This window comes from Mustela lutreola, chromosome 9 (genome assembly GCF_030435805.1).
Source record: "Mustela lutreola isolate mMusLut2 chromosome 9, mMusLut2.pri, whole genome shotgun sequence".
NCBI lineage: Eukaryota > Metazoa > Chordata > Mammalia > Carnivora > Mustelidae > Mustela > Mustela lutreola.
Window position 1 is genome coordinate 60,220,252 of NC_081298.1, and position 27,367 is coordinate 60,247,618.

Sequence of the window (27,367 nt, forward strand, 5' to 3'; positions counted from 1 at the left end):
TTGTTCAGGGCAGATGCATATGGAACGCTCGGGGCACATTTTATGCTGCTGACTCTCCAGGCCTCTGGTTTTCCGCAGCTATCGATCCTCCTGCAGATGTCCCAGCAGGGGCATATGGGAGCACTGTCCCTGCACGTTGACAGCAGTTCCTCTACAGCCTTTATACTTGGGGGCCCATGTGGCTGGCTGTAAAGTCTTTGACTCATGTTATCTTTCAGTGAGAAACTTAAGTAATTTCCACCATTATGTTTTGCCATCAAGAGCTGACCAGTATTGGGTGACAATCTCAATTCCTTGCCCTTATAGCGACTTGGTTTTTTGCCTTGAATGCCCAAAGGAGTTTTTCCTTGTCTTTCAAGCTCAGTCTCTCCTTGTGACCTGGCAAAGTAGAGCCTGTGAAGACCCTTTCCCCGGCAGTCAGGCTTTCCAGTGATAGTGGTTTGGGAACTCTGGCTTTCGTGGCCTCACAGCCCCTTTTCCTCTGTCCACTTCCCCCCCCCCCCCCCATTTTCTAACATCATCTGGTTCCTGTAGTTGGTGGTGGGTTTGGCTTGTGCTTTTGGGTTTGTGGACATGCCCAGTCACTTTGTGCTATTACAAATGTTGGCAGTAGGGTTTTGGTTTTGTTATCCCTGATTGTTTTGTCTGTTTTACTTGTGGCAAAACACACAGTAACATAAAATTTACCATCCTCACCTTTTGTAAATCTACAGTTCAGTGGCGTTGAGCATGTTCCCACTGTTGGTCATCCATCACCACCACGCACCTCCAGAATGTCTTCCCATCTTGCAGAACTGAAACTCTGTCCTCATTAAGCAGTAGCTCCCCATCCCCCTCCTCGTGGCAATGCCATGCTTTCTGTGTCAATGATTTTGACTGTCAGATACCTCATGTAAGTGGAATCATGCAGGATTTGTCCTTTTGTTCCACGGCTTGCTTTACTTAGTATGATGTAATCAAGCCTCTTCCATAGTTATATGTCCGAATGTCCTTCCTCTTTAAGGCTGAGTAGTATATTCCATTGTACACAAGTACTGCATTTTGTTTTTCCGTTCATCCACTAAAGGACACTTGGGTTGTTTCTACCCTTTGTCTATTGTGAACTGCTCTGAACTAATTGTTCTGTTTTATGAGAAGGCTACAAGAGTAAAAAGACTGCCCTGCCACAGTCTTTCCAGATACCATGGTTCTGAAGCATTTTAAAGTAATACTTAAAGTTTTAGTAAACTTACACACATATACTCACAAACACATTCTACTTGGTGAAACCTACTCTAAATCAATTAAAAACATAAGTAACAAAAAACTACTTGCACTTTAAAGCACAGAAGGTATTCTGATTTCTCTAAAACGTCAGGCCTTCCTTCAAAAAAATTTTTAAATAAAGAATGGCCTCATAGAAAAATGAATATGAACAGATATTTCATAGAAAGTAAAATCACCTGCCTTATGAATGTATGAAAAGATATTTTGTCTTATGCATACAGAGATGTGCAAACTAAAAGTTCATGAGTTTATTTTCCATTCAGATTGTTAAAATCAGAGGGTTTGGGGATACTCTGTTGAGGGAGTGGGGAAATGGACACTTGCAGAAGTCACTTCTACTAATGTAAATTGCCTGCAGGAGGACGAACTGATAATCTCTCTCCAAGTTACACAGTACAGTTCTCCTAAGGGGTATTCTACGGGTCTAAGCACAAAAATGCCAAATAACCAATGGAGAAGACTCTACATGATCAAATTGGTTGTTTAAGAAGAAACCCAACAACCCAGATGCTGCTGAGAGAGGAGTGGTTAAATGCGCTGTGGTCGAAGAAGTAGCAGGCTGAGACTACATCAGGTAGCAGGAGATCAGCTAGATAGCTTATCTAAAGATTGCAAACACCTACAAATCCAACGGGAGATTGAAAAGAAGAAGAACAGCAATTCTAGAAACAGAAAATCAACCACTTTCTGTAAGGTAGGACTCGTGGAGAAGTAAATCCAAAGCGATGGGAAGATAGACTGTGGGGGGAGGGGCCAGCTCCCGGCAAGCGACAGAGCAGCGGAGCACAAAATCCGGACTTTTAAAAACCTGTTCCGCTGAGGGACATCGCTCCAGAGGCTAAACCGCAGTGAAGCTCACGCGGGGTCAGCGTGGCCTCAGGTCCCGCAGGGTCACAGAAGGATCGGGGGTGTCTGAGTGTCACCGAGCTCACAGGTATTAGAACGGGGAAGCCGGCTACAGAGACAGAGCCGAGGAATGAGCTCTCAGCTCGGGGTTACCTTGAACCAGTCGCAGTCTTGGTGAGCTCAGAGCGTGGCCAGAGGCCAGGGAGACAGGAGTAATTGGGCGCTATTTTCTGAGGGCACTGAGGAGTGGGGCCCCGAGCTCTCGGCTCCTCCGGGCCGTAGACTGGGAGGCCGCCATTTTCATTCCCATTCTCCGGAACTCTCTGGAAAGCGCTCAAGGAACAAAAGCTCTGGAAAGCAAACCCAAACGGATTACTCAGCCCGGCCCCTGGTAAGGGCAGCGCAATTCCGCCTGGGGCAAAGACACTTGAGAATCACTACAACAGGTACCTCCCCCAGAAGATCAACAAGAAATCCAGCCAGAACCAAGATCACCTACCAAGGAGTGCAGGTTCAATACCAAGGAGAGCAGCGGAATCTAGAGGAGGAGAAAGCAAAGCACAGAACTCATGGCTTTCTCCCCATGATTCCTTAGTCTTGCAGTTTTTTACTTTAATTTTTTTTAAAGATTTTATTTATTTATTTGACAGAGAGATCACAAGTAGACGGAGAGGCAGGCAGAGAGAGAGAGATAGAGGGAAGCAGACTCCCTGCCGAGCAGAGTCCGACACAGGACTCAATCCTAGGAGCCTGAGATCATGACCTGAGCCGAAGGCAGCGGCTTAACCCACTGAGCCACCCAGGCGCCCAGCAGTTTTTTACTTATTTAACCATTTCTTTTTTAAACGTTTTTAAACTAGTTCATCTAAGATATATATATATTTTTTCTTTTTTATATTTTTTCTTTATTTGTTTTCTTTTTTTAATTGTTTCTTTCTTTTCTTTTTTTTTTTTTCCTGAACCTCTTTTTATCCCTCCCCCCCCCCCCCCCCATGATTTGGGATCTCTTCTGATTTGGTTAAAGCGTATTTTCCTGGGGTCTTTGCCACCCTTTTAGTATTTTACTTGCTCCTTCATATACTCTTATCTGGACAAAATGACAAGGCAGAAAAATTCACAACAAAAAAAAGGAACAAGAGGCAGTACCGAAGGCTAAGGACCTAATCAATACAGACATTGGTAATATGTCAGATCTAGAGTTCAGAATGCCGATTCTCAAGGTTCTAGCCAGGCTCGAAAAAGGCATGGAAGATATTAGAGAAACCCTCTCAGGAGATTAAAAGCCCTTTCTGGAGAAATAAAAGAACTAAAATCTAACCAAGTTGAAATTAAAAAAAGCTATTAATGAGGTACAATCAAAAATGGAGGCTCTCACTGCTAGGATAAATGAGGCAGAAGAAAGAATTAGTGATATAGAAGACCAAATGACAGAGAATAAAGAAGCTGAGCAAAAGAGGGACAAACAGCTACTGGACCACGAGGGGAGAATTCAAGAGATAAGTGACACCATAAGACAAAACAACATTAGAATAATCGGGATTCCAGAAGAAGAAGAAGAATGAGAGAGGGGAGCAGAAGGTATATTGGAGAGAATTATTGGAGAGAATTTCCCTAGTATGTCAAAGGGAACAAGCATCAAAATCCAGGAGGTGCAGAGAACCCCCCTCAAAATCAACAAGAATAGGTCCACACCCTGGCACCTAGTAATAAAATTTACAAGTCTCAGTGACAAAGAGAAAATCCTGAAAGCAGCCCAGGAAAAGAAGTCTGTAACATACAATGGTAAAAATATTAGATTGGCAGCAAACTTATCCACAGACACCTGGCAGGCCAGAAAGAGCTGGCATTCAGAGCACTAAACAAGAAAAACATGCAGCCAAGAATACCATATCCAGCTAGGCTATCATTGAAAATAGAAGAAGAGATAAAAAGCTTCCAGGACAAACAAAAACTGAAAGAATTTGCAAACACCAAACCAGCTCTACAGGAAATACTGAAAGGGGTCCTCTAAGCAAAGAGAGAGCCTAAAAGTAGTAGATCAGAAAGGAACAGAGACAATATACAGGAACAGTCACCTTACAGGCAATACAATGGCACTAAATTCATATGTCTCAATAGTTACCCTGAATGTTAATGGGCTAAATGCCCCAATCAAAAGACACAGGGTATCAGAATGGATAAAAAAACAAAACCCATCTATATGTTGTCTACAAGAAACTCATTTCAGACCCAAAGACACCTCCAGATTTAAAGTGAGGGCGTGGAAAACAATTTACCATGTTAATGGACATCAGAAGAAAGCAGGGGTGACAATCCTTAGATCAGATCAATTAGATTTTAAGCCAAAGACTATAATAAGAGATGAGTAAGGACACTATATCATACTCAAAGGATCTGTCCAAGAAGAAGATCTAACAATTTTAAATATCTATGCCCCTAATGGAGCAGCCAACTATATAAACCAATTAATAACAAAATCAAAGAAACACATCAACAATAATATAATAATAGTAGGGGACTTTAACACTCCCCTCACTGAAATGGACAGATCATCCAAGCAAAAGATCAACAAGGAAATAAAAGCCTTAAAAGACACACTGGACCAGAGGGACATCACAGATCTATTCAGAACATTTCATCCCAAAGCAACAGAATACACATTCTTCTCCAGTGCACATGGAACATTCTCCAGAATAGATCACATCCTGGGTCCTAATCGGGTCTCAACCGGTATCAAAAGATTGGGATCATTCCCTGCATATTTTCAGAGCACAATGCTCTGAAGCTAGAACTCAGTCACAAGAGGAAATTTGGAAAGAACCCAAATACATGGAGACTAAATAGCATCCTTTTAAAGAATGAATGGGTCAACCAGGAAATTAAAGAAGAATTGAAAAAATTCATGGAAACAAATGATAATGAAAACACAACAGTTCAAAGTCTGTGGGACACAGCAAAGGCAGTCCTGAGAGGACAATATATAGTGGTACAAGCCTTTCTCAAGAAACAAGAAAGGTCTCAAGTACACAACCTAACCCTGCACCTAAAGGACCTGGAGAAAGAACAAGAAAGCAAGCCTAAACCCAGTAGGAGAAGAGAAATCAAAAAGATCAGAGCAGAAATCAATGAAATAGAAACCAAATAAACAATAGAGCAAATCAATGCAACTAGGAGCTGGTTCTTTGAAAGAATGAATAAGATTGATAAACCCCTGGCCAGACTTATCAAAAAGAAAAGAGAAAGGATCCAAATAAATAAAATCATGAATGAAAGAGGAGAGATCACATCTAACACCAAAGAAATACAATTATAAGAACATATTATGAGCAACTCTACGCCAACAAATTTGACAATCTGGAAGAAATGGATGCATTCCTAGAGACATATAAACTACCAAAACTGAACCAGGAAGAAATAGAAAACCTGAACAGACCCTTAACCAGTAAGGAGATTGAAACAGTCATCAAAAATCTCCAAACAAAAGCCCAGGGCCAGACGGCTTCCCGGGGGAATTCTACCAAACATTTAAAGAAGAACTAATTCCTATTCTCCTGAAACTGTTCCAAAAAATAGAAATGGAAGGAAAACTTCCAAACTCTTTTTATGAAGCCAGCGTCACCTTGATCCCAAAACCAGACAAGGGTCCCATCACAAAAGAGAACTACAAACCAATATCCTTGATGAACACAGATGCGAAAATTCTCACCAAAATACTAGCCAATAGGATTCAACAGTACATTAAAAGGATTATTTACCACAACCAAGTGGGATTTATTCCAGGACTGCAAGGTTGGTTCAACATCTGCAAATCTATCAATAAATAAAAGAAAGAACAAGAACCATATGATACTCTCAATAGGTGCTGAAAAAGCATTTGACAAAGTAAAGCATCCCTTCCTGATCAAAACTCTTCAAAGTGTAGGGATAGAGGGCACATATCTCAATATTATCAAAGCCATCTATGAAAAACCCACCGCAAATATCATTCTCAATGGAGAAAAACTGAAAGCTTTTCTGCTAAGGTCAGGAACACAGCAGGGATGTCCATTATCACCACTGCTATTCAACATAGTACTAGAAGTCCTAGCCTCAGCAGTCAGACAACAAAAGGAAATTAAATGCACCCAAATCAGCAAAGAAGAAGTCAAACTATCACTCTTTGCAGATGATATGATACTATATGTGGAAAACCCAAAAGACTCCACGCCAAAACTGCTAGAACTTGTACAGGAATTCAGTAAAGTACAGGATATAAAATCAATGCACAGAAATCAATTGCATTTCTCTACACCAACAACAAGACAGAAGAAAGAGAAATTAAGGAGTCAATCCCATTTACAATTGCACCCAAAACTATAAGATACCTAGGAATAAACCTAAACAAAGAGGCTAAGAATCTTTACTCAGAAAACTATAAAGTACTCATGAAAGAAATTGAGGAAGACACAAAGAAATGGAAGAATGTTCCATGCTCCTGGATTGGAAGAAGAAATATTTTGAAAATGTCTATGCTACCTAAAGCAATCTACATATTTAATGCAATTCCTATCAAAATACCATCCATTTTTTTCAAAGAGGTGGAACAAATAATCCTAAAATTTATATGGAACCAGAAAAGACCTTGAATAGCCAAAGGAATATTGAAAAAGAAAGCCAAAGTTGGTGGCATCACAATTCCAGACTTCAAGCTCTATTACAAAACTGTCATCATCAAGACAGCATGGTACTGGCACAAAAACAGACACATAGATCAATGGAACAGAATAGAGAGCCCAGAAATAGACCCTCAACTCTACGGTCAACTAATCTTCGACAAAGCAGGAAAGAATGTCCAATGGAAAAAAGACAGCCTCTTCAATAAATGGTGTTGGGAAAATTGGACAGCCCCATGCAGAAGAATGAAATTGGACCATTTCCTTACACCACACACAAAAATAGACTCAAAATGCATGAAGGACCTCAATGTGAGAAAGGAATCCATCAAAATCCTTGAGGAGAACAGAGGCAGCAACCTCTTCGACCTCAGCCACAGCAACATCTTCCTAGGAACATCGCCAAAGGCAAGGGAAGCAAGGGCAAAAATGAACTATTGGGATTTCATCAAGATCAAAAGCTTTTGCACAGCAAAAGAAGCAGTTAACAAAACCAAAAGACAACTGACAGAATGGAAGAAAATATTTGCAAACGACATATCAGATAAAGGGCTAGTGTCCAAAATCTATAAAGAACTTAGCAAACTCGACACCCAAAGAACAAATAATCCCATCAAGAAATGGGCAGAGGACATGAACAGACATTTCTGCAAAGAGGACAACCAGATGGCCAACAGACATATGAAAAAGTGCTCCACATCACTCAGCATCAGGGAAATACAAATCAAAACCACAATGAGATATCACCTCACACTAGTCAGAATGGCTAAAATTAACAAGTCAGGAAATGACAGATGCTGGTGAGGATGCGGAGAAAGGGGAACCCTCCTACACTGTTGGTGGGAATGCAAGCTGGTACAACCACTCTGAAGAACAGCATGGAGGTTCCTCAAAAAGTTGAAAATAGAACTACCCTATGACCCAGCAATTGCACTACTGGGTATTTATCCTAAAGATACAAACATAGTGATCCGAAGGGGCACATGCACCCGAATGTTTATAGCAGCAATGTCTACAATAGCCAAACTATGGAAAGAACCTAGATGTCCATCACCAGATGAATGGATCAAGAAGAAGTGGTATATATACACAATGGAATACTATGCAGCCATCAAAAGAAATGAAATCTTGCCATTTGTGACGACGTGGTTGGAACTAGAGGGTATCGTGCTTAGTGAAATAAGTCAATCAGAGAAAGACAACTATCATATGATCTCCCTGATATGAGGAAGTGGAGATGCAACATGGGGGGGTTAAGGAGGTAGGAGAAGAATAAATGAAAGAAGATGGGATTGGGAGGGAGACAAACCATAAGTGACTCTTAATCTCACAAAACAAACTGAGGGTTGCTGGGGGGAGGAGGGTCGGGAGAGGGGGGTGGGTTATGGGCATTGGGGAGGGTATGTGCTATGGTGAGTGCTATGAAGTGTGTAAACCTGGTGATTCACAGACCTGTACCCATGGGGATAAAAATATATGTTTATAAAAAATGAAAAATTAAAAAAAATAAATGCGCTATAGTCTAGCAGGCTGTCAGGATACCGCGCAGCCAGGAATAAGAACCAAGGACTTTATGTGTTGAGGCGGACGGTTCTCTGAAAGACAATGAATTAAAAATGTAGAGAGTGCTACTATAATGGGGGACAGAGTTAACTTAAAATACATCACGTATTTCTGCAGCTGCACAGAAATTCATAGCATCGATTACCTCTGGAGCGCCACTGGCTGCGACTGCTGTGGGAGGGAGACTCTTCATTAAACCCCTTTGAATGTTTGGAAATTTGAGCTTTATGAATGCATTACTTCCATTATAAATCTTAAAAAATACAGGAGAAAAAGACTACATGCACGTGTGTGAAGAAAAAAAAATCGAAGAGCAAGGGGCTTTTGTACTTAGAATGTCATTTTTCTTCTTAGTGTATCCTTTGCAAGAATCAGGACCTGTGCTTTGGGTAGGGTTCCTTATGCATGTTGAGTTCCTCGGGCCTCTTCTCCGGCCCCTGCACCTGCTGGCCCTCACTGTCCCTGTCTGTGGAACTGACCACTTTTCCTGCTTTGCATGTATATCTGTCACACGACTGATTCCGGAGCAGGGTTTCTAGTCTGCATGTCACCGGACCCTGGCTCTGGGATGGGGGTGGGTGCAGAACAGAAAGGTTCTGTTTTACACAGTTGCGTTAACTAGGTTTCTTAACTAGAGGATTTCTCAGAGTTTTTAATACACTAATATCTATTGTGATCCCTAAGAGGCCATATAGCATGTATTTTTATTACTATCTTTCTGTGAGTTCCCAAGAATGGGTATATGTAAAATACATTATTTTATACATTATGGATTTGTATTACATATGTAGGTGTGTGTGTATGTGTGACATGTAAATACTCTTTATGTATCTTTTGTATTTACCAGTATTTACAATAAATACACACTCATGTGCATACACATATATATTTGTGTCCAATCTTAATGAGGATGGATTGCCTTTTGAACAAGGAGAGAATGTCATGGCCACTTGGGTGGGACAACTGTTTCACCCTGTGTATTTTTGGAAAGGTCTTTCTATTTAGTCAGTAACTAAGTGAGCAGAGTTTTGAAATAAGTTTTTTAAAAGCCTAAAACCCACTGCTGCAGTATGTATTACAAGAGAAGGTCTGAATACAGTTAAAAGTCCAACATTCTTACCAATTTTTGTTTAGAGTTGGGTTGTACTCATTTTACGGGAATGATATGTATGTACCAGATAGCCCAAGTCTTCTTGATCTTACAGGGCCTTATAACCTGAATCTTATGCGTAGTCTCATGTCAAGAGTAGGCTGTACTCTGGATCTGTAATGGTTTGTATCCGGCGTGTAATGACCACACCTGGTGGTTTCTCTGCACTAGACCTGCAGTCATCCTTGGAAGGAAGCGGGTGTGCCCGTTCGCCCTGCCCTCCTGGAGATGGGCCCACTGGCAAAGCCAAAAGCAGTGCCCTTGATGGGGGAGGGGGATCCAGGCCTGACCCTAGAAGTGGGCTTTCTGCCCTTTAAAAAGAAGCCTCTCTGTAAATAGAATAGAATAGAATCTTCTGCTTCACAAAATTTCTGGTTACCCAAAGCATGACAGAAATCTCAATTCAGAAACAGAATAGTAGAAACAGAATTTGACTTCACTTTGACCTTGCTCCCAGAGTACATGTGACCTCTTCCACCTGGCTGGTGGGGGCCCTGTGTCTCTGTGCAGAGCAGATACCAAGTGGTACTTATAAGAGCTCTGTTGGGCTAATTTACGCCCTTGGCCTGGGACTTCTGATAGCTGCCTTATGCCAAGGGACAAATCAGAAAGTTGAAAGGACAGCTGAAGACTCCATTGTGCTAGCTCTGCCACTGGGGAGATAAACAGACTTTCTTGTTCTCTCTCCTCACATGGCCATCTTTCTTGTCCTTCTGCTGGCCGCCCTGACTCCAGGTCTGTAACCCTGCCTCACCTGTGTGGAGGGCCAGAGAAGCTGTCAGTCAGAGGGGATGGTCTGGCAAGGAGACAGTCACTTTCAGAGCTCCAGGAATCAGCTGTGCTTGCTGAAGTTTCTGATCAGGTGCTTTCGGGTCTGAGTCAGTGGTGTGTTGTGTAGCCTTTGTGGTTCCACGTCTAGGTGCTTCTATTCAGGATGACGGGATCTCTTTGCATGCTTCTTCTAAGTCTGCTTCTAGCATTCGCGGACTCGAATACAGAAATAACTCCATATTCTTGGAGATGGGGCGTGTTTGCAGAAGTGGTTTTTATTTCCCTTTAGGAAGGGAAAGAGTAGAGGGCATTTGAGTCCTGCAACCACGCGGAGTAAATCATGATTCGGCTGATTGCTCTTCAGCAGGCCGGAGATCAAGAATTCTTCTACTGCAGATGACGGCTCCTTCTTATCCTTTCTGCTAGGTGGATGGTCTTCATCGCATCTGCTTCCAGAAATGCAGCGGTCATTCCGTACAACAGAACCCACTCCTGTCTGCTTATTGTTGGGGGGATTAAATAGGCCAGTTTTTAGGCCACACATGGTTGCTGTCAGGGAAGAAAGGTAAAGGCAAGTGGTAAGGAGATGAAAAAGCAACCTGCCTTTTCTGACTTCTCTCAGGGAATGTCTGAGGGGAGAGGGAGGAAATGCTACACTATTGAGAACTTTTTAAAACTACAGCGAAAGCCCCTTTTAAAGCTGATGTAAGGGAACGGAACTAATGGTCTCTAGGTGCCAACTGTCTCCACTTCCCTCTCTTCTTCAGTGGGTAGCAGTGTTAACTGCCTGCTGTATACCTTGGTGACTCAGTGGGTGAAAAAAATTGGGCTTTAGAATCCAAAATGTCTGCTTTTTAAATCCCAGCTCAGCCACTTACAACTTCACGAACTGTGGCTAAGATCTTAACTATCCCTCCATCTGAGTTCCCAAATACCGAGGAGATAGCTCTTCAGATCCAGAAGGCCTTCCTGAGTGGCAGGTGTCATGCTGGGGTGTGGGGCTACGAAGAGGAATAATATACGTGTCATACCGCCAAGGACTTCATGGCTCACAGGACAGCACAGTGGTTGGAGGATGGAGGAATTGAATTCCCAGGGTTTGGAATATGATTGGAGTCTTTGATCGTGAGGAGGTGACCACCTGACTGTGGGATGGCACCAGTATGAACAGAGCGAAGAGGCATGTCCAAGAGCTCCTTGAAGCAAAGGATGCTTGCAGCTCCGGCACTGACCAAGCTGGACAGCGACAGGAGGGGGCGGGGTTAAGACATTACAGGAGAGCTCTCTAGAGTGCCCTTTGCTCTTGCTGGATGTCATAAGAAAGTTCCATGGTCAAGGAAATCTGGGCAATTCTGGTTGAAACCGAGATCACTGGCAGCTTGATGGCAGGAATTCTGCCTGGGGAGTGTGACCGTGGGCCAGGCACCTCCAGGAGAGGGACTAGGAAAGCATGTGGGTTTATCTGTCTGCTGACTAAATGGCATTGGCCTTGTGCTCTGAGGGATACTCAGAAGTGAAGTGTCAGTTCCAGAGGAGTGGAAGCATGGGGAGCAGCTTCTGGGCCTCTAGAGACGCTGGGGCTGTTGCTCTCTGTCTGAGCCACCAGAAGTAGAAGCTGTCCCCCTAGCCCTATGAGTTAAGGAGGAGGAGGACAGAAGATAAAAGGACACATTGGGGAAGAGGCTGAGATTTATGGGGGAAGATCCTTGGAGAGGGAAGAATAGTCAAATAGAGAAGAACTTCATTTCAGGAATGCAGAGTTTGTTCATTGACACACACATGCACAGAAATATATTTGTATTGGAAATAATCTCATATATGCCATGTTTTTTCTTTACCTTATAACTTCTGATTTCTGTGTAATCCTGAACATTGGGTTTGCGTTCTGACCACAGAGAACGCAATGCTGGTTTTGTGAGGTTTTGCGGGGTCTATCAGAGATGAATTCAACCTATCTTTCCTTGCAGGTAATGTACAGAAGGATTCTGCAGCAGGCCGGGTTTATACAGTTTGCACAACTTCAGTTCCTGGAAGCTAAAGAGCTCTTCAGGTAAATTTGAGGTGTTGATAGCAAGCCTTCCCATGTGTCCCTCTGTGGTCAAGACCATCTCTACCGTGATACCGTGAGGGGAATTGTTGCCTTGGTTAGATTGTGCTTCAGGGGGAATTGGGGACGCTTGTTGACAACAGCACCCACCAACAGTTGAAAGAAACAGCTCATTTCTCCCCCCTATTCCCTAGCCTCAGTTTACCTGCCCTGTGTCTCGAAGAGGGTAGAGGCTGAAGAGGAGGGGGCACCCATAATGGTCCTGTGGAGAGGGAAGAAGGGAGTCCTAGAGTGAACTCAGTAATGCAGGGGATTCCTAGAAAAATGCTGCTCTTGCTCACTTTTCCTTCTTTTCAGAGATTTTTTTTTCTTAAAGATTTTATTTATTTATTTGACAGAGAGAAATCACAAGTAGACTGAGAGGCAGGCAGAGAGAGAGAGGGAAGCAGACTCCCTGCTGAGCAGAGAGCCCGATGCGGGACTCGATCCCAGGACCCTGAGATCATGACCTGAGCCGAAGGCAGCGGCTTAACCCACTGAGCCACCCAGGTGCCCCCCTTCTCTTCAGAGATTTAACGGAAAATCGGAAGTTTAGGAATAGAGCAGGTGCCCCTGGGAAGACTGGTAAAAACTGTGCTCCTTCTAAGACTTCACAAGGAAACGTTTGTAAGGACAAGTTAGGACCTGAGTTTTCAGGCCATCTAACTAGACTAGATCCTGCATGTTTTAGAGCCATCTCAAGGATAAAGGGTGTCTAAAGCGTCGAACAGATCCTTCACATCTGGGGAGCGGCCGGAGCAGAGCACGGCTCAGGAGCATGCTGTCTGCCACCTGTTCCACAGGCTCTTGGACTCACCACCTCTCTGGCCTCCTGCTCTGTCACACTGGGGGCTGAGGGAACAGGGTTCTGAGTCAAGAAGGAGTCACTAAGTGAATAGCCATGCCCCCTCTAACTTATACTTAGGTCATATTCTGTGTGGTGTTCTCATCTGTTCTTGGCAGGAGCAGTAACTGGGGGACTCATGTAGGTTCTTCGTCCCTGTGGACCTCGCTCTCTTCTGTCCTGCCTGTTCTGTCCCTGCAGCGTCAAAAACCTTCTCATTTGGGTCCATCTTCTCATGGGTTAATCTGGAATAGTGGGCGAGTGGTCATAATCTGTTCCTAGAACAGTTCACAGATTTTTCTAACAGAATAGCTGTAGGTTCTGTCAGTCATTAATACAAGGCTCCCCTGTCTTTCACGCTTCAACCCCTTCATAGCATAAACTGACGGCTGCTCCATTGTCAAAATGTGACCGAGAGAATTGGTCCTCAAAGCAGGCAGGCCCAAGGCAAGTGCTCCCTTCCTGCGCCCACAGCAGACGTTTCTAGTAACGTGGGATTTTTTTTTTCCTTATTGATGTGGGACTTGTCCTTGTATTCCATCTCAGTTTGGTGGAGAAGCCACAAGCGCCAACACGTTGTGGTTGGCACCCAAGAGAGAACCTCTGTGGGACTCGTGTTGTGGGCCCCTCTGCTCTGTGTCTGTCCCCTGAGATGTGATACAGCCCATCCTCGTGTGCAGTCAGGTCAGCACTCCTCCTGGGAAGCAGACCTGGCCCAAGAATCAGAGCCAGAGTGCGGGGTGAGACTGCCGCCTGCTTTCCTGGCGTACCCGTGCAAGTATGGACAGCAGCCGTGGGCCCGCCAGGCAGCAGTGTGGGTGCCGCTCTGCAGTGGGGGTGGGGCATTCTGAGGGCGGATGCAGAGCACAGGCTCGGATTGGGATTTGTCTGCATCCTAAATGATGAGAAGCTTCCCAAATTGGGAATCTTACAGTCTGGACCCCTTGGGCTAGATAATTTGTTAGAGGTGCTCTCTCATGCATCGGAGGAACCCTGGGCCTCTATTCACTCAGTGCCAATACACCTGCCAGTGGTGATCGGAAGTATCCTCAGACATGGCTCGGTGTCCCCCAGGGAGCACAAATGCTGCCATGAGGGCTTTTGCTTTAGGCAGAAGGAACAAGGCAGCAGAGGCCAGGCGTGAAGTGTGTAAACCGGAGAGGTGATGGGTGGAGCTGAAGCGTCAGAGTGTGGGAGGGATGGTGGAAACCGACGCTGTGAGGGCATTGGGAGCAGCTGGGAAGGCCCCAGAATGCTGTGCTCAGAGATCTGGGGTTTATCCTCAAGAGGCCCAGCACCATGGAAAGTGACTAGAGGGCAGGAATGGAAGGAAGGAGAACTAGAGGATGGAAGTCGGGGAGGAGGAGAGACTGTCCAAACTTGAAGGAAGGCGGATGTCGTGAACATTGCCAGGAGTGAAGACCCCAAGCCCAACCTAGGGTTCCCATTCATGTCTGGGAACCCTGCGTCTACTTCCGCAAGAGGGACCCCTGGTAGGGCTGCTCCGGGGCCAGCATTGAGGTCTGCAGCTCCTTTATGCTGCCGCTGCTATCACAGTGGACAGCACAAGCAGGCCGGGGGCACAGCGGGGGACAGGGCCAGCAGGAAAGCAGAGGTGGGATGTCACCAGACGGGCTCCATGGCCTTGCACAGTTAGGATACCACTGGAGTTGTGGTCTAACCTTATGCTCCAAGTTGTGGCCTAACTTTATGCTCTAAGAGGACATTGAGAGTCACCACAGAAACAGCCTCACAAATCCTCCCACGGCTCCCATCATAGGATCTTTGATGAGGAAACTGTAAGTCACCTTCTGGCAAAGTCCCTTGTTTATGAACCAATGAGCAAACCTGTTTATAGTTTGGTGCCAGGACAAGCATTGGCTTCAGAAGGATGGTCCTTCACCGTTGACCAGACAGTGCTGTGTTCCCTCTGTGTTCCTTTCTTGGCCTTAGTTTCCAGGGAGTCTGCTGCTCCCTTGGTGTTAGGACCCTCTCAGGGGTCTTGATACTCATGTCAGCACCGGCAGTGCATGTGTCTTCCTGCATGGCCCCCTCTGTGCTTCATTGGAATTGCGTGGGGGCGCACAGTGCGCCGTGCTCTGCCATGCCGCCTACACATCCAGCTCCCCGCGAGCGGGTGTGGACGTGCCCACCCCCCGTGTTGTTTTGTGCGCCTATGTGTACTCTTTCTCTCTTTTTGCTTCATTTAGTTTGACACTGTAATTGCAGAAGCGGCCAGCTTGACGTCCGGGAGCTGATCTCTCTCTACCCCTTCCTGTTGCCCACCTCCTCCTCATTCACACGGTCCCACCCTCCTCTCCACGAGTACGCAGACCTGCACCAGCTGACCCAGGGGGACCAGGAGAAGATGGCCAAGTGTAAGCGCTTCCTCATGAGCTACCTAAACGAAGTCCGCAGCACAGAGGTCGCCAATGGCTACAAAGAGGACATCGACACGGCCCTGCTCAAGCTATACGCGGAGGCTGACCACGACAGCCTGCTGGACCTCCTGGTCACCGAGAACTCCTGTCTCCTCACCGACAGCGCTGCCTGGCTGGAGAAGCACAACAAGTGAGTGTTTCCTTCCCATGTGCAGCCAGGGCCCCTTGAAGGTGCTGCAGCTGCTGTGCCTCAGGCCCCGCAAGACTCTTCCCGTGACAGCTGGGCACCCCCCAGCTTGGACACCCACCTTGGCAGAGTCTGCAGACTCCTGGAAGGTCTCGGAAAGCATACACTCTCACAGCCCATCATAGGCCCAGTCAGTGCATGAAGTGATTCTTAGCATCCCCATCTGTACTGCTCCACGTAGGGCTCACCCGTGGATGTTGGTAAAATTTGCAGCGCGCTTTAGTCATTCACGGCCAGATTACACAGACAGATAGCTGGGTAAAAAGGTTAAAAGGGAGACTTCTTGATCTTGTTGATAAACACATATAGCTTAAAACTCTGCCTTCATCATGAGCATGAGTTGGTAGACAGCTGTATCCTTGCCACGTGCACAAGGGCAGTCACCCACAGTCCCTGACTGGGTAGGAGCCATTACTGCTTTGTTCTGGGCAGGTACGGGGTTCAGCGGGGGGGTGAGGGAGTTCTTTAAAAGTGTTGGATGACCCCTAGACTCCTTTAAGGAGTAAGATTCTTCCTCTGTCATTTTTGTTACGTATTTGGAATGATAGAAGGACTGACGAAGGCCCACAGGAACCACGGGTGTCACAGACCCAGATCCTGCCTCTGCGTGGGTACTGGCTCTTCCCACACTTTCCCTCAGTTTCCCAGATAGACTGTGGAAGGGAGTTGCTTTGTTTAGGAACCAGAAAATACACTGATGCCTCGTGGTAGTGATGGGGTGTGGTGGGGTCCAGAGAGTCGGCTTAACCTCCCGAAAGGCTGAGGAGAAGAGGCAGACTCCAGCAAAGAGTTCGATACCTTGAGAGTTCGCTCTCAGAGGGCGACCCAACATGTCCCCCAGGTCCGCTTGTTCCCGTCACCAGCTGGGGATGGGGAGGATGGGGAGCAGGGCACCATGTGAACCTGGGGAGGCTGTGAACAGCCATGCCATATTATCACCAATGTTTTCCACACACAAGTGAGAAGACGGAGGGCCGGTAGGCATTCCACTTGCTCAAGACCATACAGTCCCAAAGTAACGGAACCTGAATTGAAACTCAGGGCCTAGAACCCTGGGTACCCTCCCTGGACTCCCCCTGACCTGATCTCTGCACTGGCTGGGTACTGTGGGCCTGTGTTGCTCTTGTTCGTGTTCAGATTGCTGACCCCGTCTTTCAGTAATAGCTCAGATGACACACCTTCTGAGTATTCTTTGAATACTTCATGTTGGGTTAACAGTAATCACCTGAAGAGATACAAAATTATATCAATATTTAAGGAAATTATAAAGCAAATCCAAATAGAATTTTCTGTAGTATAATTATGATTTTATTTTTTAGCTTGTCCTAGAATTTTCTGTAGTATAATTATGACTTTATTTTTTAGCTTGTCCTAGACTTGAGGATGATCCGTTTTGGAAGTTGATAGGGCATACATTTGATTGATTTATTTTTTTAAGATTTTATTTATTTGAGAGAGAGAGGAAGTGAGAGAGTGAACACTAGCAGGGGGAGCAGCAGGCAGAGGGAGACGTGGACTCCCTGCTGAGCACAGAGCCCGATGCAGGGCTCAATCCCAGGGTCCTGAGACCATGACCTGAGCTGAAGGCAGGCACTTAACCAACTGGGCCACCCAGGCACCCCAGTAGGGCATATGTTTTAATAACAGAAGTAAATAAACAGAAATGAGGATCTCTTTGTCATTGAAAATTTGTTGTTGAACTCTGAGTTGAACCAAGTATAGGGGACCAGAGGGACCAGGGGTCTGTCACTGGGTGGGTGCCAGCCATAGCAGGTGGTTGGGAGAGAGCATACTCACTTCCTTGTTTTCTTTCAGGTATTTTGCACTTGGACTACTCTATCATTATAATAACCAAGATGCTGCTGCTGTTCAGGTGAGTTCAAAAGCATTTTAGCCTGATTTTTAAACATCACTATCCTTTAACTCGGTATTACTTGGGGAAAAAATTTCCCAAGTTGATAGAGACTGCTTTTGTCTGACCTATAACGTTTTCTACAGAAGGAAATTAATATACTGTTTTAGAAAGTGAATTCCTTGAGAAATGTCAGCCAACGGTTTTCTTTTCTTTGTCTTTACAATTCTTTCAAAGACATTATCAGGACTGAGTTTTTGAAAATTTAAGAAATAAAACGAACTGATTGCTGAGCCCTCAGGCCTGTGACATCACCGCCTTACTGGGAAATTAAGCCTGGGGACAGCCGTTTGCTTGGAACTTCCACAGTTGATGACAGTAACTATTGCCAGTGGGCAGGGTACATCATTCTCCCTATGTCACCTGTGACAGAACTGAAGCCAGTCAAGGCCGGTCCCTTACCCGGGGTCCCAGCCCTGCTCAGCGGTAGCACAGATATTTGAACCGCTATTCCAGGTGGCCCTGGCAGAGATACTGTGCCGGAGATAAAATGCCACACTTATCTCGTCTCCTGTCTTGTCTTGCCTCTCTTGTGAGGCAGCTTGTGACTGGTCAGAAGACATCCTCTCCTTCTGTCACTTGTTCTCCACTGGAGTCTGTGCTATAGTTTCCTCAGAGGCCTTTTTGTTTTCTTCTGTGAGTGGCCGAGAACATTAGCCACTGTCTCCAAGCTAAAGTCAGCCTTGGGCTGTCACTGTCATGGTAACATGATTGCAGATGAGGTTTAAAAAAAAAAAAAAAAAAACTGGTTTCCATCAACATGGACCCCGATTTGGACATCAAGGGCAATATTTTTATACTCTAAAACATGCAGCTGTAGGAATTACGGCCTGATATAAATATAATAGTGACATCAGCAGAGCCATAGAGAGAGGAGGGATTGGCAAAATCAAAGTAATACAAAAGAAATCTGTATATGTGGCAGAATTCTGCTGTAAAAAATAATAACACTTTCCATGTGTGATTAGCTTATTTGGTGTGAGGATGTTAGTGTTAAGGAAACTGGTATCATAGGAAAAGTTCCCATGCTGATACCAGGATCACAGAGATGACATTGCCAGCCCTGTTTTTTGGGCTTCTCGAGAATAGCATGGTCCTAAAGTGCAGCGTGGTGGACAAGCAGATTGGGTACAGGAGATGTGGTATGGGATGTGGGGCCAGCCTCCGCCTCCCCGCCCCCCTGTGATGTGGCCCCATTCTGGGTTTCCGAAAGGAAGGTTCGGTTTACACAACAGGGAAGTTTCTGGATGAAATAGCAAGGGACTGTTGTTGGCAACTCTCATGAGCCCCCATGCACCAGACAGAACACTAGAGGACAGAATGGCCAGTATTTTTGAAGACATGGTGTCTGACTATCACAGTTCACAAGAGACTTCAAAGTCAAGGATTCCTGTGATGGGGGAGGTAGAAACAGCCCTGCGGATGGAGGCAGGTGAATTTCTTGTTCTGTGTGGAGATGCTGTCAGTGATCGTTTATTTCATGAAGAAACATTTGTAATACATCTACCTCTTCCCTTATGATGTGTTTCCTATTTGTATTACTGCGCTATCATTAGAAAGGAAAGACAGAGAATCCGCGGCTTTATCTCCTTGATTTCCTGGACCACATCTACTACATATATGGCTTTATTTCTCCGAAAACCTTAAAATTGACTTAGGCATTCAGAATTTGTCCTACCACTTTCAAGTATCAGAAGGCCAAATAAGTAAACATATGCCCCTCCTTAGCTAACTCTAAAGGGTATGTAACTTTCCATTTCTTCTTCTTTCCTCCTCTCCAGCTCTGGGTGAACATTGTGAATGGGGACATTCATGACTCCACTCGCTCAGACCTGTACGAATATGTCGTCGACTTCCTTACCTATAGCTTAGACCAGGAACTCGTGTGGAAGTATGCTGATTGGGTCCTGCAGAAAAGCGAAGAGGTTTGTGGGTCATAAATGCTCTTTTATGGGGGGTGGCTGTTAGCAAAACTGGAAGACTTGATTTTCAGCGAGAAATAAGCCACCAGGCTACAAGCCTCACCCTGTCTGTAGTTTGCTCCCTTCTAATACCTCTCCTTGCTCCACCGGAGTCCCGGCTCTTTGGAAAGTTTTGCATCTCCGTCCTTCTGAGATGCACTGGTCTGCTTCTTTGTCTGGGGCAGGCCATATTTTTATAGAAAGGGAGAAAGCATAGCCAGGTCACATTCTTAGCATCTTCTGAAAAATGTGTGTGTCTATGTGACTCCCCACACCTGACCAAGTGTGACACTAATGCACCGTCGCCTTGCAGGGTGTGGGAACCAGGCCACTGCAGGCCCACCCTTGTCCTCTCTCTGTGCCACAGCCCCTGGTGTGGAAGTTGAGGGTCTGGAGGAAGGAGGGAGCCCTGAGTGTCCTTGCTGTCCAGGAGGCTGAGAAGGGACAGCAGGGAGGAAACACGCTGAGGAAGCAGCTGGGGCTGCTGTGGGGGAGGGAGGAGGCACAACATTCTCAGGACTCCTCAGTGAAGCCCCAAGATGACGGGAAGACAGATAGTTGTGGCATTTTGGTTCTCACTGTTGAAAACAGGAACATTTCCTCAGCTCCCCTTGGAGAGACAGACTTAGCTTTGTGACGTAGGACCTTCATCATAAACAGAGTTTTCTCTGTCACATCTGCTGTTCTGAAATCTCCACTGGCGTATGTCCTCCGTGGTGCTGTCTGACCTGGAGGTCTGAGCCCGTGGGCTCATGTACTTCTTACTCCATCGTACTTTGCCTGTGTGCACACCCAAAGCTGTCAAAAGCGCTGGGCTCTTCCCAGTGCTGATAGATGGCATCAGCGAATCATTCCCAGAATTCTGTCTATTCTGATAGATGGTATCAGCCTGATGATACGCCAGGCACTCAACGTACGTCATCTCTGTTAAATATCCCAGCAGGGTCACGGGGTAGAGACTACAGGCGAGGAAACCGAAGCTGAGCTCTGGAAACTTCCCTAGGTCGCACAGTTGGTTCAGTACTGATCCGGGCTTCCAAAACTCAAAATTCACAATCAGGGTAGCTGTGTGGTGTGACCCATGGGGTGCAGGTCTGCGTGAGCTACAGTGAGCATGTGTCTGTGACTGCCCGGGGAGGAATGGCGTGTGTTTCCTCCCCTACTCGACCCATTCACATTTCCTTAGAAGACGGGTCTGCCACAGCGAGCTCCACTCGACAGGCGCGGGAAGGCTGTCCAGAAACTTGCCCCGGTGGGTGTGCACAGATGAGCCACATTGTGGGGGTGTGTGCAGAGCCCTGGGTTTACAGGACGTTCAGGACTGTACGCATTCTGTCACTCACTGCTCAGCAAGTGACCCTCCTTGTTCTCGGACGATCTTCATCATGCAAAGGATGCAGCTTCCTGGGTTGTCAAAACCTGCTACCAACAAACGTTTCTTTCTTTTATTTCTGACCCTTTGAGAATAAAGGAGGAGGTTTCAGAGTTTAGGTCACCTTTCCTATCTTTGTGTCATGCTCTGGTCTTTGTCAGTGTCCCACCATGCCTGTTTTGTCTGTATCCCCATGTTTCTGTTTTTGTTTTTTAGCTTTATTTTAGAAGTGGAAAGAAGCAGAGGGAGAGAATCACAAGCAGACTCCCCACTGAGCATGGAGCCCAATGCAGGGCTCAATCTCACGACCTGAGCCTAATTCAAGAGCTGGGTGCCTAACCGGCTGAGCCATCCAGGCACCCCTGTGTATCCCCATGTTTCTGACAACAATTTTACCCAAACATAAATGGGCAGTGCCCTCAAAAAATGTACTAGCTAATTGCTGCTCTTCTTCCAGGTTGGAGTTCAGGTTTTCACCAAGAGACCTTTGGATGAGCAGCAGAACAGTTTCAATCCGGACAGAGTACTCACTTGCCTTAAGAAGTACCCTACAGCCCTTGCCAAATACCTGGAATATCTGGTCATAGACAGGAGGCTGCAGGTGAGCCCATGGACCTGGACGAACATGGGGGGGCTGCCATGCCACAGTTGTGCTTTCAGAAACAGAATGGAACTAGGAAGCCTTTTGGCAGATGGTTCTAATGTAGTATTTTAAATGGAGCTGTTTTAAATGTTCTAATGTATTTTCAGTGCCTTGCACCCTGAGTGCTCAGCCTGTCCTCGTGGATGGGCTAGGGCACTGGAGGTTTCCGAAGATTACAGGAACATGTGGCCTTTTCTTTACCCTCCTTTTAAAATTATCCTTAAGGGAAATGAGAGAAGCTGCACGTTTTTGGAAAATACCTAAATCCTGGGGCCCTCACTTTGCAAATGAGAAACGACCCTTTTATGTTTTTTCTCATGGATGTGAAGTCTGCCTTCTGTGGATGGCAATTTCTAGATGTTTTCCATCCGGTGAGCGTGTTCTCTTCACTGCCCCTGAGACCCTGCCCTAGCTTGCCCCGCCGGCTCCACGGTCCTGGTCTGGGAGCTCCCGTGGGCTCGGGGAGCTCCAGTTTCCCGCCTGTAAATGCTGTCGGCTTGGAATTCCGTCTCCCACAGAAGGAAGAGTACCACACGCAGCTGGCCCTCCTCTACCTGGACAAGGTGCTGCAGCAGAGGTCCGGCACTGGCAGCGAGGCCGCAGAAGCCACAGACACACAGCTGAAGCTCCAGCATCTGCTCCAGAAGTCTGATTTGTACCGAGTGCACCTGCTGATAGGTGAGGGGCAGTTCACCGGTCTCTCCTCCATCCCAGTCCCCCAGCAAGGAGGGAAGGAGCTGACGAAGGCTCCGGTGTCTCTCCATGAATCCACCGGGGGGAGTCCTTGAGCCTCTTTTGGCCCTAAGTCAGCCTGCCTGCAGGGTAGGGCGAAGCTTCTCAGGCCTCCGCCCTCTACAAACAGATGTGGGCTCTTTAGATGACACAAAGCTGCCCAGGGAGTTTGGAAGTCGGTCTTATCTGTTGAGCGTGCCTTCATTTAAACTGCCTTACTAGGCTTCGGCGCCCTTGAATCCCAGTTCATTCTTATGGCACCAGTGTTTGGACCAGGCTGTGCCAGCTGGCACTGTCCCCAGCTCAGGGCTGTCACCGAGCCCTGAGCCATAGGAAGGCAGGCAGGTATCTTGGACGGGAGCCTGGTTTTCATTTCCTTGGGTTGCAGAGTCTGTGGTTTTTGTGTTGTGTAAAGTGCCACGAGGCAGCACAGTGCGTACACCCAGTAGAATTAGCTAGTTTCTTGATACATTTGACATCATAGAATTTTCAGATTTGTTTTTACTGGGATTAATAATATATTTCTCTGACTTTAATGGCACTGACAGTTTTTGACTATTACCTACAGTCCATTCTCATCATTTGCCATAGTTACATTCTATAAAGTCTCCACGAACACTGAATTACTGAATCCTGAACGGTTGCTCCCAGGGAAGTACAGGGTCAGGTTCCTGCAAACCGCTGATCACAACATTTTCATCACCCATCAGTACGTTAACTTGTTTTACAAGTGCTTCTGTTTAAGACACCTTATTTAATAGGTACTGTTGATTGGTTAACATTAAACTCAGAGCTAGCAGAACTCTAGCTCAGGCTGACACACACATTTTCTCCATAAGGCACATCATAGCCCGCTTGTGCTTGGAAGCATGAGGCCACACCTCAGCACTGTGCTTGGGGCCCATTTTAAATGGCAATGTCACCAAGAGAAAAAGCACAAAAACTCAAAAATTGTGGCACTGAGTAAATCCTGGAGAGGACTGTTTGCAGAATGAGGGCTGCCACAAGAAGGCAGTGCCTCAATGGCCTCACAGGGACTCATCTGGGACCATGCATGGCCGGTGGCTCCAATTGTGTGCCAGCCTGTGCGTGTCCGCAAATAATCCTGAAAGCCCTGTGACTGCTGGTTTGGGGATTCCATGGGAATTTGGGCAAGCAAGCCAATTCATGAATATGGAATCTGAATAATGAGGACTGGTGGCTGTATGTGCCGGGCCCAGGTCAGTACGCTTGGCGTGCATTATGATGCTTTCCACAACGACCCTGTGAAATAAGTCCTATTTTTAAAAATTATGGGTTGGTGTCATTTTCCATACAGCCTAAAAACTCAGATTGCAGAAGAAACAAAAGAAGAGCTTTAGAGTCACATCAATAGGGATTTTTAACGATAGGAACCCACACTCCTTCACATGAAATATAGTTTAAATTGGAATAAAGGGGTTCACGGCACTTTTTTGCCAGGAAGGGTTAGTGTCTGAATTTAAATCAATAAAGTGCCTTTTTGCCATAGTTGAAAGATCCCGTACTAGGAAAATAGGAACGATGCTGGATTAATTGGAGGCCTGTGGCCGTGATACTCAGGTTTCGCCAGGGCCTACCAGGATGACAGGTCATTTGTTCTGTTCAGTCACTAAGCATTATTAAAAATGTGTATTCTGCCATTAGGCTCTCCCTGTGAGTAGGGAGTTTCCCCTTTGGAAACACCCAGCCCTGTGGCGGGGAGGTCCAAGCAAGCCTTGTGTGAACTGCCTAAGTCGCCGGCACGCTTTGCCCTTTCTTGAGTGGAGAGCACCGGGCGGTGGGGGGGCAAGCTGGGGCTGGCTCTAACCACAGGCTGCTGCCACGCAGATAGAACCCGGGGTGCCGGGCTTCCCATGGAGAGCGCCATCCTGCACGGGAAGCTGGAGGAGCACGAGGAGGCCCTGCGCATCCTGGTGCATGAGCTGCGGGACTTCGCAGCGGCCGAGGACTACTGCCTGTGGCGCTCTGAGGGCAGGGACCCGCCATACCGGCAGCGGCTCTTCCACACGCTGCTGGCCATGTACCTCCAGCCCGGCCCTGCCGCGCCTGAGCTGGCCGTGGCCGCCACGGACCTCCTGAACCACCACGCGGCCGATTTCGACGCCGCCCGGGTCCTACCGCTGTTGCCAGGCAGCTGGTCGGTGCAGCTGCTGCGCCCATTCCTAACCGGGGCTGTCCGGAATAGCGTGCACGCCCGCAGGACCACTCAGGTGGCTCTGGGCCTGGCCAAGTCCGAAAACCTGATCTACAAGTACGATAAGGTGAGAGCTGGGCCCGGCCAGCCATGCCGGCTTTTAGACCCCAGTGGTGGGAGGCTGGGGGGGAGGGGGCACGTTCTATTTCTGAAACGCTAGTTCCGGGTGCATCTTCTCTGCACCTTCAGCACCTCAAATACTTGATTCTGCTCACGTAGAAGCCCAGGTATGTGGAAGCAGAGGCGGGAGCTGGACTGGCAGGTGCTGTTCTTCTCCCCGGCTAGACGGCGATGCTTGGATGGTGTTCCAGGCATCGTCCTACGCCGGGCAGCATGGGTCAGGTCATCATCTCAGCTGTCTCCTGCAGTGTCTCCTGCCATTCTCCCCATACCCTGAGGCCCAGGGAAGTCACATAGCACAGTAAGAGCCCAGACGTGGATCCCAGGCCAGCTCATACCTCCACATTCTAGGTCCCCAGCTGGTGGGCTGGGCTGCAGGAACCAGTGCCATGGACAGCCATCTTTCATTGTGTCCTCACATGGCACAGAGAGGGCAAGTGCTGGTCTCTCTTCCTCTTCTTTTTTTTTATATTAGTCCCAGGTGTACAGTACAATGATTTGATATTTCCGTGTGTGGTGATGTGATCATCACACTATGTCTGGTTAACCCCTCTCACCGCACATAATTATAGGTCTTTTTCTTAGGATGAGAACTTTTGAGATCCGTTCTCTTAGCAACTTTTAAATATACAATACGATAATGTTAACTGTAGATTCCATGGTCTACATCACATCCCACTTTCAACCCACTTTCACCCATTGCCCCCACCTGTGGCAACTGCCAGTCCATTCTGTTTCTGTGAGTTGGGCTTTTTTTTTTTTTTAATACGATTCCATCTATTAGTGAGATCATACAGTATTTGTCTTCTTCTGTATGACTTATTTCACTTTGCTGATACCTTCTAGGTCCATTCATGTTGTTACAGCTGGTGAGCTTTCCTTCCTTTTCATGGCCGAGTAGTATTCCATCATATAAAATATATTGCATTTTCTTTATCCATTGAGGAACACCTAAGCTTTTTTATGCCTTGGCTATTGTGACTTATGCTACAGTGAACTTGGGGGTTAGTGTTTCGAGTTAGCATTTCAGTTTCCTTCAGATAAATACCCAGAAGTGGAATTGCCTAATCATGAGGTAGTTCTGTTGTTTTTTTGAGGAACCTCCATCCTCTTCTACACGAGTTTGCATTCCCACCAACAGTTCACAAGCATTCCTCTTCTCCACATCCTGGCCACTTCTATTCCTCTCCTTGTAATGGTCCCAGTGCCATCCTGGGAGCCCCACCCAGTTACCTCCCAGAGGCCCCAGATACCACCCCATTGAAAATCAGAGCTTCAACATAGGAATTTGGGAGGTGGTGGGGGATATAAACATTCAGTCCACAACAGAACCCCAGTATAGATCCCCTTCTGGAGACTTCTCTCCTGTGAGGCCTACACTCCATGCAGTCAGCCCAGGGATCTTTTCAGAGCGGGAACCTGATGTGGCCCTTTCACATGGAAGCCTTCATGACTCTTTAGAAGGGGAGTTGAGGCCTGGAACGTCCCATCTCCCCTCCTTTGGCCTGACCCTCTCCATCTTTCCCTGCTTCCCGGGACACATGGAACCTCCTTGATGTGACTGTTTCACACATACGGCCTTGGTACCTGCAGTTCCCTCTGACACAGTCTTAACCTTTCCTTTGGGGCCTGCTGACCACCTGCTCACAATGCAGCCTTAGAATTTCTTCCTTTGTGAAACCTTCCTGCCCCTTCGAGCAGGAAATCCCCTCCTTTGCTCCCCCACACATTCCTGCACATAGCCACCATCGTCTCCCTTCATTGTTAGACTCCGGGTTCTTTGGGGGCAGGGAATTCAGCTGTCTAGCTCAGTATCCCTAGAGCCAAGCCCAGCGTCTCAAAGGTGTTAAACGTTTGTTGAAGGATTGATGAAAACTGAGGAGTACAGGGTGACTTCCCTAAGTTGGGTTTGATCCTGCCGGTAGGCCAGCTTGCCTGCGCAGGCACCAGTGAACTGTGCAAAAAGGCTTCTTCTTGCAGAATTATAGTCCTTTTTATCAGTCAGGGTCTGGGGAGGTACATCCTGGTTTGGTTAGTGACCTTTAAACAAATGAAAGGATATTTCCCAGAACCAGGCAGGGCAGTGCCACCAATTGACCATATATGGCTTTGATGGAGTCCCTTATTTGTGCCTTGCTTTTCTTGTTTGCAAATGAGAGGACCCGGGAACTAGATCATCTAAAGGGCTTACCCAGCTCGGACGTGACGTCACTTTCTGACAGACCTTGTACAAACTCAGAGCTCAGGAAATGTTTGAGAGAGGGTCTGCATAGAAATGCCTGGGTGAGGCAAGCAGCAAGTACTTTTCATGAAACAAGAAAGTTCCATAGCATTTTTTTAAAAAAATTGGAGGGAGGGGGTGCCTGGGTGGCTCAGTCATTAAGCCTCTGCCTTCGGCTCAGGTCATGATCCCAGGGTCCTGGGATTGAGCCCCACATTGGGCTCCCTGCTCAGCGGGAAGCCTGCTTGTGTTCCCTCTCTCACTGTCTCTGTCTCTGTCAAATAAATAAATAAAATCTTAAAAAAAATTTTTTTATTACTATTATTTTTACTTCTCCAGTTACTCGGGACGTTTTTGTTTATTTTCACCTCTAATGTTCTATTTC

At 46.6% G+C, this 27,367-nt stretch overlaps 1 protein-coding gene across 1 annotated transcript in view; it reads left to right on the forward strand.

The window, feature by feature from the left end:
- Positions 1-27,367, forward strand: part of TGFBRAP1 (transforming growth factor beta receptor associated protein 1) — a 71,795-nt gene that overhangs the window by 41,733 nt on the left and 2,695 nt on the right. The window contains exons 5-11 of the mRNA XM_059134328.1: positions 12,216-12,298; positions 15,408-15,749; positions 17,622-17,679; positions 19,500-19,643; positions 21,509-21,652; positions 22,213-22,372; positions 24,275-24,708. Coding sequence (XP_058990311.1) covers positions 12,216-12,298; positions 15,408-15,749; positions 17,622-17,679; positions 19,500-19,643; positions 21,509-21,652; positions 22,213-22,372; positions 24,275-24,708 — 1,365 coding nt within the window. The remainder of the gene's footprint in view (positions 1-12,215; positions 12,299-15,407; positions 15,750-17,621; positions 17,680-19,499; positions 19,644-21,508; positions 21,653-22,212; positions 22,373-24,274; positions 24,709-27,367) is intronic.